Raw genomic sequence first — 22534 nt, 5'->3', positions numbered from 1 at the left:
ACAAAATGCAACTGAAATAGGATTTGACCGATGTACAACTGGGCTCTGTGGGAAGGAGGTGCGTGGCTTGGACGGAAATCAGTAACACAGACATTGGAATTTCATTTTCATTGGAATTTCAAAATAAAAGTGCGTCTTTAAAACGATCATGTTTTCACTTAGCATTATATATTGATTCGTATATCTACATTTGTGTTCCTTGTGTTCTGTTACACAGTAGCATGGGATGTTGCCGCATTATGTTTCCTCTGTTGCTCTCCTGAAGGTTTCTTCCCTTTTTTCCCTGTCAAAGGTTATTTTTGGGGAGTTTTTCCTGATCCGATGTGAGGTCAAAGGTCAGGGATGTCGTATGTGTACAGATTGTAAAGCCCTCTGAGGCAAATTTGTAATTTGTGATATTGGACTATACAAAATAAACTGAATTGAATTGATGTTGCAAGTTTCAGGTAGCCGCAACGCTCTGTATGTGATGTTTCCTTTCTCTACAACAGGTTTGAGTATTAAAGGTGCATTTGTTCTGGCAGTAACAAAAATGGAGCCTCAACCAATGTGGGAATATTGGTCACCTTGTTGAAGGCTTTTTGCTAAAAGGTACGAGACTTTAAAGACTGCTTTTCATCCCCCTGTTTCAACGCACATTTTCAACTCAAAGAATAACAGGATCCTACATTACATCTTTTCAAGCCCCACACCGTCAGGCTCTCTGCTATTAATTTGTAGCCAGAGCCACAGATGACATTATCCAACTGTTATCACTTGTAGTCATTTGACCTTAAAGCGTAGAATCGCTGCCATCAGAAGCGGTAACAGGATTAGTGGGGTCAGCTTTTAACAAATATCAAATGTCTATGTATCTCAGATCTTAAACTCTTAAGATCTGCAATACAATCTCAGATCTTAAGAGTTTAAGAACTGAGATACATAGACAGCTTCCAGAATAACTAAAAGCTATTCAGAAAACACAGTCATTGTGGTTGAGAGCATCCTCTCATGTTTCACATCTAAACAAGGTGTTGTTGTAATGCTGCTACACGCAACAAAAGGCATTTCTGCAACAATATTGCCCGACGCCCCACAGACCCAGAAGCTCCTTTTAGACTAGAGTGAGCTGCAGTACCTGTATGATGTCCAGGCCAGGTTGGGGGTACTCCAAGACAGGCAGCTGTTCATCGATGTTCATAAGGCCGATCTCATCTGGGTCTGCCCCCTGACTCACCAGATACACAATCTCCTGAAGTAGACTGGTTCCTATAGGAGAGGGAAGAGTCCCAGAGGACAGGAAAAGAATAGGGAAAGTAGTTGTACAGTGGGTGAGCTAAAAGCTGCAGTTGGTAACAAACTGTCTTTTTATTCTATTTTCTCAAAGTGTCACTTATTCTTGACAGCAGTACATGACACAGATCATCTGAGCTCTGCCTCCTTTTCATGCTCATAATGGCATTTGCGAGATATATTTTTGCAAGTAAGAAAACAATGTACTGTTTAACTAAAACCAAGCCTAACAGGAACTAGAATATGTTTCTCAAAATCGGTTCGGCCTCGTTTTACAGTTGGGTCAGAATTCACCAGCAGTGATTGAGAGCTGCTTTAAAGGCTCCTCGGCTCTGATTGGTTGTTGTTCTTCGGACATGGTGGAACCTTACAAACGCCATTAGGAGGTCTGAGAGGAGCCGGATTTTAGTATCTGTCGTACGTACAAGTGCAGCAGAATACAAGCCAAACTAACTGCGGCTATGTTAACTGAAAGAGTGTTTCAATCAAACTCTTGGGATCACACATGGGCCAAACGTGGTATTTGTCTGTAAATGATCATACTGCGCTGTAATGCGTAGAATGGACCTGTGCTTTACTAGTCTTCTGACCACTTATAGAGCTTTCACACTACTTGTCATCATTCACCAATTCACACAGTCAAGGAAGGAGCTAAGGTGCCACCTGCCTATCAGGAGTAACTAACATTCATGCAAATTCATACACCATAGGAACGCTACGGGAGCAATTTTGGGATTAAGTGTGTTGCCCAAGGACACACCGACATGGACTAGCGGAGCCAGGAATCGAACTGACGATTCTCTGATTGAAGGACAACCCTGCTCAGATAAACCGTTATAGGAGGAAATGTTGCGGGACACCAACTCCGTCAATCAAAATCAATGCAACAGAACCTGATACATTACCCAGAATGCAACTAGACGATTAGTCTGTCTTGTGATTCAATCCCAAACCTGCTGCTCTTACTCATCAACTAAATACTAATCAATACCTGCATTAAAGCCGTCTTTCTCACCAAAACACTGTTTTGTATCCCTAGCCAGTCTTTTGGTTTTGATCTGACATCCAGCACGCAAGTTTTGGGGAAATGCAAGTTTAAAAAGGCAACAAAATGTGAATCCTAAAGGACGCTGAGCAGAGGGTTCACGGGCTAACATTCCCAGCTCTCTTTTTTTAATAAGCTATCAACCTGAAAGCATGTCAATGTTGTGTAGGAAGGGGGAAGTGTTCATAAAGGAAGATGATGTGTGTGTGTGGATGTGTGTGTGTGGGTGGGGGTGTGTGGGGGTGTGTGTGTGTGTGTGTGTGTGGGTGTGTGCGCACAGCCTCAGGCCGGCCACAGGCTGGCCACATGCTGGCCTTGTAACCAAATTAACCATGCAAGAATGGTCAGTTTTCTGAAAAAGTTTCTCTCGCTCTAAAAGAGAACTTTTATTTCTCATTTGTTCTCATCATGATGTATTTTGCATGCATGAAAGGGTACACTTGTATGCCTTTGACAGAGGCAAAACAGATTTACTGGAATTCTTGGTAGTGTTTGAGACTCAGTGTCCTTGTTTGTAGACAAAAGCAGCTTCTCATGTCTAGCCTGTTGCATAACGCTGTCAGCTGAAATTAGCTATAGCTAGCTAGCTGATGAAAGCTCAGCTCAGCTACAAGGACACAGAATGCAGCACACACAGACTCATTTTTTTAAAATTTTCAGCTGATGGTAAATGGACCTGTACTGTACTACATGACATCATTCACCCATTCACACCCATTCATACACTGTTGACAGTGGCTAAGGTGCCACCTGCTCATCAGGACTAGCTAACCATTCACACACCGTAGGCACAGCTACGGGAGCAATTTGTGGTTAAGTGTCTTGCCCAAGGACACATCGACATGGACTAGCGGCGCCGGGGATTGAACTTCTGTTCTGATCAGGCATTAAATCTCACCGTCCTGGAGTCTGGAGAGCAACGCCTTCTCTAAACGAGAGGGATGCAGAGATGGTTACACGGAGCTACAAGTCAAAATAACAGCTCCCTGTCTGGCAGCAAGTATGATATTTGTACGATATCCTCCCAAAAAAGGGGTAATTCTTACCTCTGAAAATATTGGTAGGGGCTTGCTCTCATCATATTGTTTAAAGGGATCCTTTAGTATTGCGCCTCCATAAAATTGTGGATATTTCATGAAAAAGATTAATTAAGGAATGGTCCAAATGGCCCCCCGTCCCCAAAAAAGACTTCCCATAATGCAAGTATGGGAAGTCTAATGTTAGTATTAGTTTTCATCAGGGCTGGGCCCAAATATTTGGATCTACAAAGGGGGGCACATTCAGTAAAGGTTTTAGGAACCTGTGTATTCTCAACGTGTTTTCCACATGTACAACTTCCCATAGATAAGTCTGAGATGACCCCAATGACATCAGAAGGGTTACGTTCTCAGACTGCAGGGGGATCCTTCAGTGCCTCAGAAGACCTTACACTGTGAAACTATTAATACTATTGTTGAGTCATACTCCCCATTACTAGAGGTGATTTTGAAATGCAAAATTGAGTCCCTCTTTTAAATTTGCATCCTCTCTTTATTGCAAACCTCTGTTTGTCGCAGCATCGGTTGGTGCTTCAGTTTGCACTCACCCTCTGTTATTCATCTGTGCGCTGCCGTCAGGGAGACATTACTGAGCGTATGGCTGATATCAAAACAGTCATACGGTGTAGGGCAGCCCGCACTCTCCCCCCCTCCCCCCTCCTTGGTTTAAAGAATCTCGCAAATCCCATTGGCCAAGGCCGTCGCATATGAGCCAGTGGCCCTCACAGCATTGCAGCATCACAACCCCACCATGTGCTTTCTTTCCCCCGCTGCACCAGAGGAGGATGGAAACACACACAGGGAGCAAGGGTGGAAGGAAACAGGTTCTAACTCTTCACTGCTTCTCTAACGTGCAGAGGAAACTTCAGAGTTCTTTGGATATGAATGAATGCGTCACTGTTTTCACTCCATAATGTCTTCTTGTTTAAATATCGAGCTTAGTGGATTTGTTTATGTGTGGGCTAGTCTTATGTCCCTTGAAAGGTTTTCCAACACAAGAGACATTTGTTTTCACCAACCACATGCAGACCACCATACAAATGTGAGGGAACATTCCAAATCAATGCTGTGGACAAGCTGGCATGCTCGGTGCTGTTAACCCAGACCAAAGATCAAGTCTGCTCGTGAGCCATTGTTCTCTGTAAACATCTGGGTCGATCTTTTTATTTATTAAAGGAACATTTTGTAACATTTAGCAGCATCTAGAGGCAGAAATGGAATTTAATATCAATAAGTATGTTTTCTTCAGTGTGTAATCACCTGAAAACATAGCCTATGGAAGGCTTCTGGGGTTTCTGTTACCCCAGAATGAGCCATCCATAGGCTATCTACATTTCTACGTCAGCTATACATGTAGCATGTAGCATACAGGACACAATTCAGTTGGTTGCAATCTGCAACCTCATCTCTAGATGCTGCCAAATACGACGCGCTACACCTTTAAAGGTTCTTTATACGATATTCAGAGTATTAATATATAGCAGCAAACAACTCTCAGCTATCTGAAGACATACTGTAGTATCTGATCAAAGAATGAAGTCACTCTATCTCTGTGTGTTGTTATCCTAGCTTCTCTTTGCTTTGTTGACGTAGCCATGCTGGCTGCGTGTGCATTTAGTGCATGTCAGTGCACGTGAGCGTGCTACGATGGTGAGCTCGGGGCCGCTCTGCACTGCGCTAATAGAGCGGTTGCGGCTTGCTGTGGAAGCGTAGCGCCTCCCTGCTGTACCCCCTTGGGTAAACACTGTTAGCTTTGTTGTTGTTGTTGTTTGCGCTGTTAGCGCCTTTTGCTGCTAGCTGCCGGCTCAGTTGTCCCTATGTTGAGAGCAATAGATTGTAATTAAGTACATTTACATAATATTTGGGATTGTGGTGTGCGAAGAAATTAATGTGCGTCTTTGCAAAAGTATAATTTGTGCATCAGCGATAACTGTTACGGGTTTTATTTGATTATTTAGAGAGAATTGTAGGCCTACTGTTGATGCAGCACCAATCTGTGCTTTCGGGGTAAACCCTAAACAGGAAGCAGTTTAGACACAGACAGCAGAGCTCTAATGCCTCCTCTCACAGTATCATGTAACATAATGTGGACAGCAGTATGATGCAGCAACACACGGACATCCACATAACAATATATACAATGCATTCATGCAATTAAACCAACAAATCATGATTCATCTACACACGTCATGTGCAGCTTTTTCTCACTGTTTTTGAACTGGATTTCAGATATCAACAATCTAGTATTGTTACTGTTATTGTAAGTTAACATAACTTTAATTATACTTAAACCAAAGGCCTGGTCCCACCATGAATTACAAGGGCACATTTGTGAAAAACTAATTAATTCCAATAGAACCGCTGCATAATCTTTCCTCTTCGTTAACTTTGCATTGAACACATTTTGTTTGTGTTGCAGAGAGAGAGAGCAGACTGAGAATGGGAGCTCTATTGTTGCTGACCAACACGAGCCAGCTAGCAAGTTAGCAATTAGCTCAACAGCTTCATTGCACTATACCACTTTCTGGGGTGATAAGTTTGGTAAGCATGCTGGATAAATGTGTGTTTAGTAACGGAAGAAAACTTGGAAGAGCGTGACATGATGTGTAGGGCATTGTATATATGAAATATTAGGATGTATGCAAAATTATTAAATTGTGTTGGTTTTCTTTTATACGCCATCAATTACTCCACAAATCACTCCTGTGCAATACAAATATCAATACACTGTGGAAATAGCCATATATATTCTGCCTGTGTGTATATATTGTATATATTATTCAGTTACCGTAGATTATTTACTGTTTTATTTACTGGTTACTGCCTATTTTTTATATCACTTGTTTTGATCTTACTATGTCGTTTGTGCACTTTACCCCTTTGCTGCTGTAATCCTGTACATTTCCCCACTGCGGGACTAATAAAGGATTATCTTATCTTAATTATGGTTTCCCCTTGATTCCCCTGTTGTGTTGATGACTGTCTTCTCTTCCAGTATAGGCTGAAGTTCAGCTGTACCTGATATACCTGATATATATGATGCTAAAGCAGAATTTCCACAACAATCCCTCTGCCCTTCGACATGCTCTGACCGTGTGCTCCAACTGCCCAGCAGCCGTCACATGACCCGGGACCCACCCCAGCGCACAGCTCGGGCACACCGCGCACGGCAGACCCGGCCTGCGGCAGCGCTGCGCCACGACACACCGAAGCTGGATGTAAACAACAACTTCCATCCGCGTACTGTGGCGCGTGTGGTTATGGTGGCTGAAGGCCAGCGTATACAACGCTAACTGATGCACTAGTTCTGCAGCAGGAAGGCAATACAAACCGAGGTATTAGATAACTATGACCCTCCCGGTGCTGTTCAGCATGCAACAAGGGCCTGATGTGCAACTTTAATGAGCCCTATGTCTGATTGTAAATTGTGCTATTATGTATATTCATATCAAACAATGGCAGCATGCAGCCACCGTATGCAGCACAGAGCACCCTGGATATGCGAGGACACACGGAGAGAGCTCCGTGGTGACGCAGAGGCTTGTTTACCTGACTTCGGGTAGGTGACGATCCATATGTCGCTACTTCTGAGGGAGAAGTTGGCGATCTCCTCCATCTTCCCCCTGCAGAAGGGCGGCAGCCGCACGCCATCGTACTCGAAGTATTTGCTCTCAAACTCGATCGGAGTGCTCGGCGTGTCTGCCTCGCTCTCGGCCATCCTCGGAAACGGGCCGCCAGTGCAGGGACGAGAAGACGCGCACACCACCAGACGAACGCGAGGCGGTCCGTCGATGGCGGCGACGAGGCGGATGTTTTGAAACGCCGCTGCTGCGGATGCTGCGCGGCGGGCGGACGAGTAGACGCGCGGCCAATCGCTCTGGAGAGAAGTGATGTAATGCGCGCACGCACGAGTCGCAGCATCAGGACCACTCTCGCCGTGAGGATGCGCGCGCGACTGCAGAGGCAGGATGCTTCCCAACGCGTTGTATAGATTTACGCGGTGCAGGAAAAAAAAAGTGATATCATGACGGCTGTAATACTCCTATAATATTACGCAATGAACACACATATGTCGGCTACCATGTTACTACATACATCATAGGCCTATATATTCTATGGCCCTTAGCATTGGGGCTTATAGGTTTGTACACAGTGATGTGAGTTGTTAAACCCTGTTAATTGTGTGCAGTTTTTGTGATAGAAAATCAACAATACATAGAATACTTTAATACTATATACTGATATAATTAACAAGTAGCAAGTGGGTTTCTAAGCAGCGAGGACAAGTATACAAACTTGGCAAATTCACCAAACCCAAATGTATAACTTTTACATTGAACTCTTTCTTGTGGAAGGCTTTGCTCTCGATGAGTAGAATTTGGATATCTTTTTGGGTGGCATCACTTCCCACCTGAAATAAGTGAATTTAAAACTGCAGAGCAACGACAATTTAGTTAAAATAGTTGTCTATAATGAAGTACTTTATATAATGAAGTACTTTATATAAAATGCACATTATTCAAAAGCTTTGTGTTTTTATGTATTTTATTTTAAATTCCAGCTCTTATTTCACTTAGAAATTAGGGAAGAACATTTATTTATGTTCAGAGTTTGTATTTATAATATTACAATATCTGTGAGGCAAAGAAAACAGAAGTAGGGGAAGGGGTCGGTGTGTGTTTTTCTTTCTTTTCTGTTTGTTCATTTTAAGGGGGCTGTGACGTTCCTGCTTTTTGCCCATCCCGCTTGCCGTCGATTGGCTCTTGTGTGGAAAAATGAATTGATAGACGTGTATCAATCCAATCATGTGCTCAGAAAAATATGTTGCCTTTACTGTAACCTCGTAAATCTTAGAGATAACACAATAATAATAAACCATACGCGCACATTCAGAAACGTTGAAGATCATGATGAATTCGTGTAGTGTGCATTTAACTAGCCTGCTAAACTAAACCACACCTTTGTGACCCGATGACATCAACATTGGACAACAGGAAAAAAAACACAATGCGTTAATCAGTCTAGTTTAACACCATACTACACTGCCTGGTAAGTGCGTGTCAGCGGTTACATATATGTTACGTCATGTCGGCTTTCAGATAGTTCTGACAGCACCTGAAGGCATCATGAGAAGAGCGTCCTCCCTGCACTTCCCCTCTACAAGAGCCAGTTGTTGACCTGCGGAGTTATCCAGTCCGCTTCTCTTCGCCGAGCAAAGTGTCGGACCTCGCTACCTCACCAGCCGCTGCGTAGTCGGTGATCTATCCGCTCTCGGGGCTCCAGAGACGGGGCATGCTCTGCCATGGTTGACATAAACGGCGGCTGGAACCTGTCTTTCGCCGGGTGCGGCTTTCTGGGAATTTACCACATCGGAGTTGCCAGCTGCCTGCTGGAGAAAGCGCCCTACCTCATCAAAGGGGCCACCAAGTTGTACGGAGCCTCCGCCGGAGCTCTGACCGCCTCGGTGCTCGCCAGCCAGGCATGCATAAGTATGACAACCCGCCGTAGCTCGGTAGCAGGATATGGACACCTTATGAGTAGTAGTATTATTATTAGCAGTAGTAGTTGTAGTATTATATTGTTATTATTACATTGTTATTGCTATTATTATCATTACTGTTATTATAGTCATTATTAATTATTATATTGTAATTGGTATTATTATTACTATTATTAAAACTTTTAGTGATTGCTGTAGACATTTTAAGTGTTTTTTAAATATTGTATTGTTGTAGTTTTATATATTGAACTACACTTATTTTAATGTGAATTGTAATGTATTTGTTTATACATAACTATGTTTTTGAAATATGGTTTTAACATCTTTTAGCTGAAAATACATACTTTCTCTAAATGTCATTAACATGTAATGTATAGAAATAAATATATATATATATATATATGGATATAGTCTGTGTGCTGTGTGAACGACACAGACCCACTGGATCCTGAGAGAGCCCTCTTCCTGTGTGAGTCCGGGGGCCCCTTTCACTTTCTCTCCCATGAATAAGCGATCACAAGGGCTGACAACAGCAGACATTTGTATCGACCGGCAAGAAGCCACGCTGACCTCGGCATGGTTTCAGTCCTCAGGAGAGGGCTCACTCTGGGTCACTGTTGGCCACTGACTCCCGGTAGCTTTAGCGGATATCAATCCAAGAGTGTGTTATTGGTTGCACTCCATTGAGTCAGAGCCGGGGTGTCGCTTCAAAAGACCCATCTCCTGAGCCTTTTTTTGGTTTTCTTTCGTCTTTTTTTCCAGCAAAATGTTGTGAAGATGTGCTCGAGGTGGCAAAGGAGGCCAGGAAAAGGAACCTGGGGCCCCTTCACCCCACCTTCAACCTGGTCAAGGTGATAAGGACCGGCCTGGATCGGGACCTGCCCTCCGACGCGCACGTCCAGGCCTCGGGGCGGCTGTGCGTTTCGCTCACCAGAGTGTCGGACGGGGAGAACGTGCTGGTGTCAGAGTTTAGCTCCAAAGAGGAACTCATTCAGGTGCGGAGAGTTTGTGATACTGTGTGTGTGTGTGTGTGTGTGTGTGTGTGTGGGGGGGAGATTTCCTCTGGTTTAACCCTTGCTCTTTGTCCACAGGCGCTAATCTGCAGCTGCTTCATTCCTGTCTACTGTGGGCTGATCCCTCCATCCTTCAGAGGAGTGGTAGGTGTCAATTCCTACTCATCAAGGTTTAGCTTTGGCTCGCACAGTTATTTGTCCAAAAGTATATTTCACTTAATTTTATTATTGTCCTTGATGTCACATTTGCTTCATAACATGAGACCAAAAGCAGTTACTGGGATCCATGTTCCCCTGTGACTGAAAGTAACAACAACAACAACAACAACAAGGAGAAGGGAGTTGAAAAAGGCATGAGCCAGATATCAGAGAGGGAAATCTTCCTAAATCTGAATGTGAAAATGTTGCAGATCAAGTAGTTCGTTGATTTGAAAATCATTTGCATTGCCTGTGGGTGCGAAGCTGCCGTGAGATGATTTTATTTATCATTTCAAATAATCAGGATGAGTCACATGCATGTTTTGAAGGACAACTGTGATAATTGTTTTGGTTGCAAGTGCTGCCCTGGCTTTGACTTATCAGCTGCTGTTGGACTTTGATGCACTGGACAGACGCAGCAGCAGTTGCTATGTGCGTGTGCCTCTTGTGAACACACTGTTGCCATGAACACGCACGAACATGACCACGGCTGCAGACGGGATTCGGGTGACGTTATTTAGAAATCACAGAATTCGAAGGTCAAGTGCGTTGCAATGAGGTCATATAAAGATATTAATCAGATGACATGGAATGCAATAAAAAATGATGAATGGATACGATTCTATCTTTAAAATGAATCAGTGAATACACGTAGTCAACTGGTGCCAGTTGAAGTATGTAAAGTGTTTGGAGTGTTGGTTGAAATGTGACCACTGAAAGGAGTTGACTGAACACGTGTGTATGCACATGCCGTGTTCTGTACATGGTGTTCTCTCTGGTTCAGTGTAACTCACTAACCCTTTACTGGAGGCATGACAGGCCATGGGTGAATAGTATGTTGGAGAACAGGCCAAAGTTACAGCGATAAGCACTGATGCCTCTGTAGTATGTAGATCGGTGAACAATAAGCTATTCCTATATAATTATTCCTAACTTGTCAGCGGTGTCACTGGGATTCCACGCAAAATCAAACACAATCAGGCATGTTCCCCAGAAACTCCTCCAGCTCAGACTCAGCTTCTCCTCGCTGCTGCTCCTGGTCCCCACTGGGAGCCGACTCCACGCTGCTGGAGACCCAGACCGTGTTGCTGAAGTGGAAGGGGGGCATGGGAGAACCAGAACCAGGACTGAGAGGGGCCGACTGTCAGACCAGTAAAATGAGAGGTTTTCTAAATGACATTTTTAGAAAGTTCTTCGAAAAGAACACTCTATATAATATAAAGACAGTTTTCAGTTGGCATGCTCATAGTTCAATAATTCCCACAACTATGAATAAATATTATTATACATAACATACAATTAAACAAATGAATGTCTGCTTATGTAACATTTTATTAGATTAGATTGAACATTTGTTGTTAACATCTCTGTTAAATCAACAACAACAACCCATAAACGTTACTTAAAGTTACCATAAGGAGCTTTCATTTTGTCAGTCCCTGTGGACTAAAGTGGAAAGGTTTCCGAGCACCAGCCTCCCTTCAGAAAACCCAGAACTTCACTGCCGCATGCTGTGCCGGTATTACCGGCTCAGTCCTGGTCCTGGTTCCCCCGAGCCTCTTCCAGCAGAAGAAACTACAGGGCCAGTAAAACATAGTGTTACTGACACTTCTTCACTGCCGAGTGAAACTAAAGTTTCTCTAGTGTTATGCACATGTCCGTTTGCTTGCTGACCTACATCCTGTCAGGCTCCTCACACAGACGGCTGGCAGCATCCTTTCTAAGCTGAATGGGATTTTACAACAAGGTCAATCCCTTCTCCATGACATCAATGCTGAACATTTGATGAATTATTTTAAAAAGCACCCTTGTTCGTACCGTTCCAGGCGCTGAGTCTAAAATGGAACTGGAGAATTTCCGGAACTGAATAAATTTGTTTCTAAAAAACAAAAGGATATCACTCAAAGATGTTAGGCGGGGAGATGTGACTGGGTTCTTGTTTTGAAACTTTAGGACATTATGTCAGAGCAGCTCGGGCCCCGAGGGAAGAAGAGTACCCTCCATTGTCACGGTTCAGCAGCCCATGTGTTTCAGTGAGACTTGTTCTGTCACGTATAATATAAATTGTGACTGGAGAATATTGCTGCATCAACTATCGACTGGAGGGCAGGAGGTAAATCCATTACTTCTCTCCTCCATGTCCGTAGCGCTATGTGGACGGCGGGATCAGCAACAACCTGCCGCAGTCGGAGCTGAAGAACACCATCACCATCTCACCCTTCTCGGGCGAGTGCGACATCTGTCCCCGCGACAACTCCACCAGCTTCCACGAGCTGCGCTTCACCAACACCAGCATCCAGATGAACCTGGGCAACATGTACCGCCTCAGCAGGGCATTGTTTCCACCGGAACCCAAGGTATGGGCGTGTTGTTCATGCCTCGATGCCGAGAGGGGGGGCGTGTTTTCATGGTTGCCTGATCCGTTCTCATGAGCACGATGTCTCAGGGAGGCCTGCAGGGAAGTTCTTCAAGTTGTTGTTATCAGTTCATCCGTTGTTCATCCAATTCAATTCAATTAAGTTTATTTTGTATAGCCCAATATCACAAATTACAAATTATCCTCAGAGGGCTTTACAATCTGTACACATACGACATCCCTGACCTTTGACCTCACATCGAATCAGGAAAAACTCCCCAAAAATAACCTTTGACAGGGAAAAAAGGGAAGAAACCTTCAGGAGAGCAACAGAGGAGGATCCCTCTCCCCGGATGGACAGATGAATAGATGTCATGTGTACAGAATGAACAGCATTTACAAAGTTACATAAACACATTACATGAATATGAATATGTATGAATGGAACTCCAATCCATGAAACAGAAGGAGGTAGAGAGGAGGGGGGGGGGGGGGCATCAGCAGGGCCAACGCGGGAGGCCGGCTCACCAGGGATCAGACACCTCCAGGTCCAATGGACCCTATGAGACGTGAAGTCACAAAGACTCCAGGGAGGAAGCAGAGTTAATAAGGTGCAATGGAGAGATGTAAATTCATCCATAAGTTACACATAACAGAACAGTTGGTGCGTGCATTTGTCTGTCGGTCCGTCGTCATGGCAATCTAAAATCAGATTCTGTTCAGACAGGCGACAAAACGCACAAACATGCGCAGCACCCTCTCGATGAGCTCTATACAGCCTTAATCTTAAAGCTTATAATGTCTTGTTTCTGAAAGATTACACAACCATGAGATTACATTTCATAAACCTTTGAAAACCACAACTTCCATGACATTCCCTCACTTTGATTCTTTCTTTGTAGTCACTCTTTAGAATTGGATATTACATGCCAACTGTGTGTGTGTGTGTGTGTGTGTGCGTGTGTGTGCGTGTGTGTGTGTGTGTGTGTGTGTGTGTGTTGAGTGTCCCGCTCTGGCCAGTGTTAAGTTCAACCGAAATTCTGAGCTTCCCGCGCTTTGAAAGACGTCCTGAGAGCAGTAATTTAAAATATAAAGTATTTAATAAAAGAATAAGGATCATAAGCATATATTTCTGTCCCAGCCGGGCGCGCTCACGTGTTGTTTGGTCCACAGGCTATAATAACGATTTATATGAATAAAAATCTGTTAAAATGTTAACTGTCTACCGCCTTCACGTGAGAGGACAAACGCCTTACAGAGTTTCGAAAGGTTAAGTACAATCCATACACTGAGCATAAAGCTTCTCCATTGGTTAGTATCAGGTATGCATGTTCATACCTCAACTACACAGCATGCTATTTGCCTATCAGTACAAAGAGGCAGACTTCTCTAAGCAATAAACCACGATGCTACTTCCCTTATCTCTTCCCTTTCGGCCCTAAACAGTAAGATGGGCTCCTTCAAAATAAATGCCTCTCTTCCGGTCACTTAGGGAGACTACTTTGACCACGCCTCCTTGGATCAGTACATTCCATTCATACCTGAGTCATCTTTATAGTTATGATAACTATAAAACATAAAACAATCAGCATACAGTTACAATGATACGTATTCCAGTGATTACCCTTATACAGTAACATACTTATACAGTGACAGTGACTTTTCTCCCATGTTCCCCTAACACATTCTTCATAATATCCCTTATTGATTATCATATCTTTCTTATGTATTCATTTAAAACATGGACTTTCCTATTTACATGTGCAAGTATATATAAAAAACCATTACAACTCTACACCAGCCACCAGTGAGGCCTCTGGCTGGTAATATCCATTGGTCTCTTATCAGACTCCAGCCACAGCAGCAGAGGACAAAACAAACAGACTGATGACGATCGGATGAGAGTTCAGTTTCATACACTGAAAAAAATGCAGATTTTTGTTTCTTTGGAGTTGATTCGCAACTGGACCTCCTCCCGCTCTGTATCCTCGATGACACGGTCTAGCCCCCCCCCCCTCTGATCTTGGTTATGGACGGTCTGTGAACCAATGTTCCACTGAACCAGACCGACAACGTCCATCTTGTCCTCTTGCCCTCTGTCTTCTGTGAGGCCATAATCCCCAAAACACAAACCTTGAAACAAAGTAGCGACCTTTACCCGACTGGGGAAGAACATGATGATACAGAACTTCATATCTCAATGTGGTGTTTTAAGCTTGTTATGCTGCCCCTTAGTGGCTAATGTAGCTGAGGAAGACATCAAATTATTCCTCTTACAAATAGAAATGTAATGTATCGGAACATGACCGTGGCTAATATTAGCAAACTTTCCATAGCTATTGTTTTATTTGATGCACAGTTACCGCGAGTTGCCACACTGGCCTCTGTCAAATGTAATATTGGAGTTATGAATCTTGCAATAAACTAACAGTGGTGAAGCGCTCCCAAGTGGATGAACTCTATGACATGTGTTGCTCCTCACCTTTCCCCTCGCACCCTGTCTGGATTCCACAATTGAGTAATGGGGCGCACAAATCTGTGCGATGGGGGAGCTTTGTTCTTACCGCATTCCTAGAGGGAGGAATTACTTCACCGTACCACACTTGAGGCAGTAACTCTGTTTCCCTGCAACACACACACACACACACACACACACACAGTTGGCGGGCGGTGTATTGATTGTGCAAAAGAAAACAGATTGTCAAATAGAACAGAAAACTCTCTCTGTGCTTTGACCCCTTGGCCCTCTGTTCCTATCAATCCAGCCAGTGGATTGGCTGTGAGCAGCTCTGCTGATGCCACAGCTCTCTTTCATTGAAGTTTCCACAGTAGTTTGATACCACTCTTTATGAACACAGTGTTGATCTTCTCATCCAACTGAACAAGTATTATCCAGAGATATCAAAAGTATTCCTTTCAAATTCCTTTCAAAATTAAATAATTTAAATATCTCTGCATGCTTTGTATATGTCAACAATCTGTTTGATTGTTGTGATTAAAGACTTATCTTTCTCAGAATAGCTGACTGCAGCCCTAAAACATGAAAAGCAGCTTTATTGTGAACCAGGGCTTCATGTACAGCATCTACAGCGCCGTACAACAACAAATGCACTGAATGAATGTGTGGAAAAGAGCCGTGAATGGGATGTACTGTTTTCCTCTCCACAGGTACTAGCTGAGATGTGTCAGAGCGGTTATAAGGATGCCCTGCGCTTCCTGGAAGAAAACAGTAAGTGTCCTCCTGCCGTGTTCTCATGGTGACTCTGGAATCATAAGCTGACCTCCCGCTTAACCTTCGGACTGTGTAAACTGTTTTCCAGACCTGCTCATGCTGGATCCCCCGACCTCGGGCCCCGCCCTGCCAGAGAGCCCGCCCCCTTGCTGCTTCAAGCACACGGAAACCACCAAGGAGTGGGTGCTCCGGAGGCTCCGCCTACTGCGCAAACAGCACTGGTGGCTAGACGAGCAGATGGTCCTGCCCACGCCCATCAAGAAAGGTGCAGTGTCCCGCCGGACTCTGTTGGATCTCAGCAGACAGGATGCAGCTCTGTAAAGTGTCAACATGTTAACGTGCTACTGTGTGTCTGCCAGTGTTCTGCGAGGCCTGCCAAGACAAGTCTGGCCTGTATGCCAAGGTGTCCAAGATGCTGCCGGTGAGAGTGGCCTCCTACATGCTCATGCCATACACACTTCCCGTCCAGTCGGCCTATTCCGTGGCCCAGAGGTGAGCGCGGATCTGACCACTGTCAATAGCTCACATGTAGTGCTACTTACCGAACTAGATAGTTTCAGGGTGAGTTGCAGGGTTTCGGAGATGTGGGCCTTCTCTCTGGAACTAGAAGCCACTCGTTCTCGTGGAGCTCAAACCGCCAAACGTTTTCCGTCGCGAGCCTCCGGTCGGTGCGCTTCCTTCTGCGCGGTGATACTGCTGACGGGTGTATCTCAGTAGAAAGAAAATAGTTCCTATCTGGAAACTGCTCACAACAAAGTTTCTTTGGTAAAGGGAGTGGATTGTCCCATGCCATGACGGTGTGAAACCTATGCCATTAGTTTATTCATATCAGAACTGCATATTTAAATATAAAAACTAGAGATGCACAGATTGAAAATGTCTTTCTTGCCAGTACTATGTCTGACAGAGGACAGCTTTTTTGTAGCTTTGTTCTTAACGGAAAATGCAATTGTATGCTCATAATTTATGAACATATGTGAATAGTAATTACATATCAGAGACGACGTAAATGCATTTTGTGTATGTCGACCTTTTATAGAGCGTCAACTTTATATCGATCTAAAACTATATATTTCTTTTTCTATTTATTTATTTATACACAACTATTAATGAATCAGCATCTGTTTCCAAAAATGTACTGTAGGTGTGTGTGTGTATTATAATATATGAACTCCCACTCCTGTGACCAACCATGATTCCATCGTGCGGCTCCTGCTTCTAAATTTGACCTGCACAGAATCGGCTCCATCAGAGACTGTTGCTATGACGCCCGCCCGCTGACTTTCTGTTTTCCTTTCATGTCCCAGTCACGTGATGAAGAGTTACATTGGCTTTTATCCCGTGGGACTCATGATTTCCAAAACGAGACATTGATGTTGAGTTTTTAAAATGTATTATTTGGTGCTTCGAGAACCACGAGCCGAGTGCCATTGACTTCCATCATATTAGAGAGAAAGCAGACATCTCTGCGGCCGATATTGCTTACACTCTGCAACTCACACCAAAACTATCTAGAGTGATAAATATGTAAGAGGACAAATATGTACTTTTGATTTAGGGGTGAACTGTCCCTTTAAGAAAAGAGAGCTCTGCACTTAAAGCTCATTTCCCACTGATCTTGTAAAACATCAGCGTACTGTTTGTTTATTCTATCATGGGTGCTGTGCCCCAGGTTTGTGGAGTGGATCCCAGAGGTGCCGGCAGATATGCGCTGGCTGTTTGGGGTGGCAGGTGACATGTACCAACAGGCCTGGAAAGGAGCTCCAGCCAACTCCATCAGGTGAAGGAGGACTTTTCAGTGTTTGGGTTTCAGGCATACAGTTCTCCATACAATTAAATAACAATACATGGAACTAAATATATCTGAAAATATAAATGTATAGTATATATAATGATAGTTACTGACATACATTTAAAGGACACATACATCTGTTTGGTAACTGACAAAAAACCAGAAGAAGAAGAACTCCTGCATTGTGGCAGCTTGGATACCACAATAAAAGTAAAGCTAGCAGTAACTAACCGCTAACCATGAGCCAAAGCAAACGCATGAACATATCATATTTGTGAACATCGAGCGACACAAATGTTTTAACGTCTTCATGGGCAATAACTCGTGACGCTCCCATTACCCGCACAGATCAATACGCTTTATTGGCTGAGTTTTTCCTCCACGCACAAGGAATTTTACTTGTCTTGATTTAGCCAGTGACTTTGGGATATTTATTTCATAAACAGGAGTTTTAAAAGAGTCGATAGAATGTATTTGAATGTGAGTTGAAGAGGTGTTGGTACTTAATGTCCCTAATCCATTGAACTGAAGTTAAAAGGTTTCTATTCAGTCATCTTTACTGGTTAGTTTTGGGCCCTCACTAGAGAACTCCTAGAGCCTTACTGAGGTCAAACTGTCCCAAAACAGGGTGCCACAGACCAAACAAAGATAACTCACATCTTGGGATCTCTCTGCCTTGTCACACGTTGTTTCCTACAAAGAGGTTAAGTCCCGCCCCTTTCGGTTGACCACCATATTGCTTCATATGTGAAACTAATGTTGTGTTATTGACCCCGCAGTGAGCCGGGCCTGAGGAAATGCTTGAGCGCGCCGCCTCCACCAACAGAGTGTGACAAAACCATGCATAGAGACAACCTGCCGGCTCTCTCCTCCCTAGACCTCCACGGAAGCTACTGGGAGATCCCCAAATCTACCTCCTCCTCCTCCTCCTCCCACTCGTCCCACCACCATCCTCACATCGCCCCCTCGTCTCCGCAGCAGGTCTGCTTCTTCGTCGGCTCGCAGGATGACCATCACGGCCACGCGCAGCAGTAAATTGACAATGATAGAATTGAATTTTAAGCATTGGGTGCTAAACATTTGAACCAATGAGCAATAGAGCGTACATATCTCAAGGAGATGCACATCTATCTCTGACTCTGAACACTCCAAGCAGCACCGACTGTATTATATTTGAACGAGTGCTCTGGACCTCACTCAGGATCACGGATGTGTTTTATGATCTGTTTGAATGTACAGCACAGTGTCTAGTTTTACACTCTAACTGTAACCCTACCGACAAGTAACATTCATTCCTCATTCCAACACAGTTCATTGTTGATGTTCACATTTGTGTGATATCTCCAGGCGCAACAAGATGCAACGTCTGGGGGGGCCGCCGGCCTCCATCCTATTGAAACTCGGCAGAAACGTTCACATCTAAGCTGCTAGAGCGCCGAAAGAAATCATGGCCAAAGCTACAATTAACTGAAGTGTCCTTGAAAGTGAGATGATGTCAAAGACTGAATTCTAAATATTGAGAAGAATCTACCAAATATAAGTCACTTTACTCACAGATGAGTTACTGTCAAGGACTTTTCTCATTTCCCCATTGTTTACCTCCTCGTCTCCTTGCTCCTACGGCTTGCTACCCAGAAAAGGATCCATCTTGAAGAGCGTCCCAATTTCTATCTGGAGGAGCGAGGAGGCTTGCCAGAGCAGTCATAAGTGAGGCCTGTTACCTCAACTCATCGCGTCTCTTCCACGCCTCCTCTGCTCGCAACTCCTGTGGGCGGGACTAAGAGGAAAGGGACTCAAGCATGTACACAACTGGGTAATGGGAAAGGCCTTCAGGGTAAATTCACCAACTACACAATGGTGTCAGTTGGCTGCTGGGAAAGGTGTTGAGCCAACGATAAAGCCTCTTTAGAGGTTATTGTTTTCGCCAAAATGAAACAGTGATGCTGACTGCTGATCAGCAGAGTGCAGCCAGTGTCAACGTAATTCTTCAAGTTGTAAATCGGTTGTAAGTTGTGTTTTTGCACTCTTAAGATTAAACCATATTTGAAACCAATTATTTTTGTTTAATTGAGTGTCCTGCACTGAATGGCGACACAACACTATGTGGATGTGGTCGATACTGAGCCGTCATTCCCTAAGTCCCAGGAGATTTTCTTACAGTCGCTAAATGAATGATCGTAATTTATTCCCTAGTTCTGGATTCAACATTTATATCTGCTCCACATGAGGGAGCCTTAATGTTTGCATTGTTCTGATCTCTGGATTCTACTTATAACATGGAAACTAATATGAAAGGCTGGTGTACATTCGGTTTATTTTACTGATGAGAGGACAAAAAACGAGATAGCCGGTTAGCTCCACCTAAATGCATTCATGGTTTCTTTTATAAAGCACATAATGTGTTTTCAATAGCGTGTATTAAACAAAGTTGTGATTCATCAAACATATCACATTAAGATTATATGAGGTGATGCAGAAATGGCAGTAAAAATGGTCAGGAATGATTATTACACACATCTCATATTGTGTCTAGATAACCTTACATGTGGGAAAACGTACCAGACCTGTTATAACATGAACCATTCAAGGTTAATAGCTAGCATGAACCATTCCAGACCAATAGCTAACCTGAACATTCAACGTCATCACCTGCAAATTTAGGGTTACCATCTAGACACAACCTTTTGTCTGCCGTTGTCTGAAATCAAGGACTCTTTGCTTCTTTACAGGGACGTACTATGCAAAGTGACATTTTTCATTGCTTTTCAACACGTGTCCTTGGTGTGTCTACAAACCCCTAAAGTGTGAGAAACAACCATCCAGTTCAGAAATTTTAATTTTACATTGAACCACCTCCAGCTTGGTGACCATCCCTTCCTACAGAGTACCAACTGAGTACCGACTGAGTACCGACCGTACCGACTGAGTACCAACTGAGTACCAACTGAGTACCGACTGAGTACCGACTGAGTGTACCAACTGAGTACCGACTGAGTACCGACTGAGTGTACCAACTGAGTACCGACTGAGTACCGACTGAGTACCAACTGAGTACCGACTGAGTACCGACTGTACCGACTGAGTACCAACTAAGTACCGACTGAGTACCGACTGAGTACCAACTGAGTACCAACTGTACCGACAGAGTACCAACTGAGTACCGACTGAGTACCGACTGAGTGTACCAACTGAGTACCGACTGAGTACCGACTGAGTGTACCAACTGAGTACCGACTGAGTACCGACTGAGTACCAACTGAGTACCGACTGAGTACCGACTGTACCGACTGAGTACCAACTAAGTACCGACTGAGTACCGACAGAGTACCGACTGAGAGTACCAACTGAGTACCGACTGAGTACCGACTGAGTACCGACTGTACCGACTGAGTACCAACTAAGTACCGACTGAGTACCGACTGTACCGACTGAGTACCAACTAAGTACCGACTGAGTACCGACTGTACCGACTGAGTACCAACTAAGTACCGACTGAGTACCGACTGTACCGACTGAGTACCAACTAAGTACCGACTGAGTACCGACAGAGTACCGACTGAGAGTACCAACTGAGTACCGACTGAGTACCGACTGAGTACCGACTGAGTACCGACAGAGTACCGACTGAGTACCGACTGAGTACCGACAGAGTACCGACTGAGAGTACCAACTGAGTACCGACTGAGTACCGACAGAGTACCGACTGAGAGTACCAACTGAGTACCGACTGAGTACCGACAGAGTACCGACTGAGAGTACCAACTGAGTACCGACTGTACCGACTGAGTACCGACTGAGTACCGACTGAGTACCGACAGAGTACCGACAGAGTACCGACTGAGTACCAACTGAATCAACCTCTCTGTCCGACACACAATGGGATTTCTTGCTATTACGGACGTGGCAGGAAAAGCAAACAACTCACATCACTTGTTCTTTTGTTGGCTGCAATAACCAACAGATACACTTTCATGTAGGCCTTTAACATATTTTGGTAGAAACCAAAATACAAGTATGAACCTTAAAATGAGCATTATGTGTATTAATGTTTTGAAATGCACATCAGTTTATCAACAGTTTATTGTCATTTCTTTGAGCTGTGCACAGGGAGAACACGCACACTCCACACAGAGAAGCCTCAGCTGGTAGGAGAACTACAGCACAAACCTTCTCATTGTGAGGTGAGAGCACCACCATGCTGCTCTTAGTTATGAATATAGTCAATTAACTTACAGTGATGCTTACAGTGATACAGCTGGATCTACCTCTCTGGCTTCGCAACTCTTCATTTATTTTTTTCTATACATTGTCATATTCATGTAATGTGTTTATGTAACTTTGTAAATGCTGTTCATTCTGTACACATGACATCTATTCTTCTGTCCATCCGGGGAGAGGGATCCTCCTCTGTTGCTCTCCTGAAGGTTTCTTCCCTTTTTTCCCTGTCAAAGGTTATTTTTGGGGAGTTTTTCCTGATCCGATGTGAGGTCAAAGGTCAGGGATGTCGTATGTGTACAGATTGTAAAGCCCTCTGAGGCAAATTTGTAATTTGTGATATTGGGCTATACAAAATAAACTGAATTGAATTGAATTCATTTATGTCAATCAAACATTGTTTACGCTCCTGAATGTCCTGCTTGAGGGAGTCATTGTTTCATCCCAGAGTCTCCTTCTCCCGAGAAAGCGCACTCTCCATCTCACATGCTTTGAGCCGCAGACCCTCTCTCTGGAGTTATTCATTGTTTTGTCCCATAGTCTCCTTCTCCTCCTTCTCCTGAGAAAGCACACTCTCCATCTCACAGGCTTTGAGCCGCAACTCCTCTCTCTGGTCCTTTTCTATTTGAAGATTATCCTGAAGCTCCTTCATTTCTTTTTGGAGATGTTCCTTCTTTTGGCACTCAAAAGCATCTCTTCCTTTTGGTCCTTTTCTATTTGGACTATTTTCTTTAGCTCTTGAGTTTGCTGTTGGAGGGATTCATTGTTTTTTGTTCTATCGCCTCCTCCTCCAAAGAATTTGTGCTCCCCATCTCACAGGCTTGAAGGCTTTAATTAAGTCACAAAGAGGCTGTATTACAGTTTTTCCAATTTA

General features: G+C 43.9%; 2 protein-coding genes across 2 annotated transcripts in view; one reads left to right on the top strand and one right to left on the bottom strand.

The window, feature by feature from the left end:
* The window catches only part of sult4a1 (sulfotransferase family 4A, member 1), a 24001-nt gene extending 16929 nt beyond the window's left edge, over positions 1 to 7072 (bottom strand). Inside the window, exons 1-2 of the mRNA XM_034526508.1 lie at positions 6904 to 7072; positions 1118 to 1248 (exon numbers count right to left, since the gene is read on the bottom strand). Of these exons, the coding sequence (XP_034382399.1) occupies positions 1118 to 1248; positions 6904 to 7072 (300 nt within the window). The remainder of the gene's footprint in view (positions 1 to 1117; positions 1249 to 6903) is intronic.
* A 1381-nt stretch (positions 7073 to 8453) lies between these two features.
* Positions 8454 to 19498, top strand: pnpla3 (patatin-like phospholipase domain containing 3). Its single transcript, XM_034526675.1, has 9 exons — positions 8454 to 8843; positions 9617 to 9849; positions 9946 to 10011; positions 12213 to 12422; positions 15590 to 15650; positions 15742 to 15918; positions 16013 to 16145; positions 17326 to 17433; positions 18225 to 19498. The coding sequence occupies exons 1-9, from the start codon at positions 8657 to 8659 to the stop codon at positions 18478 to 18480; spliced, it is 1431 nt and encodes a 476-aa protein (XP_034382566.1). The 5' UTR covers positions 8454 to 8656; the 3' UTR covers positions 18481 to 19498.
* The last annotated feature ends 3036 nt before the right edge of the window (positions 19499 to 22534 follow it).

This window comes from Cyclopterus lumpus, chromosome 23 (genome assembly GCF_009769545.1).
Source record: "Cyclopterus lumpus isolate fCycLum1 chromosome 23, fCycLum1.pri, whole genome shotgun sequence".
Taxonomy (NCBI): domain Eukaryota; kingdom Metazoa; phylum Chordata; class Actinopteri; order Perciformes; family Cyclopteridae; genus Cyclopterus; species Cyclopterus lumpus.
The sequence above is the reverse complement of the archived record's forward strand: the minus strand, read 5'-3'. Positions and strand labels throughout refer to the sequence as shown.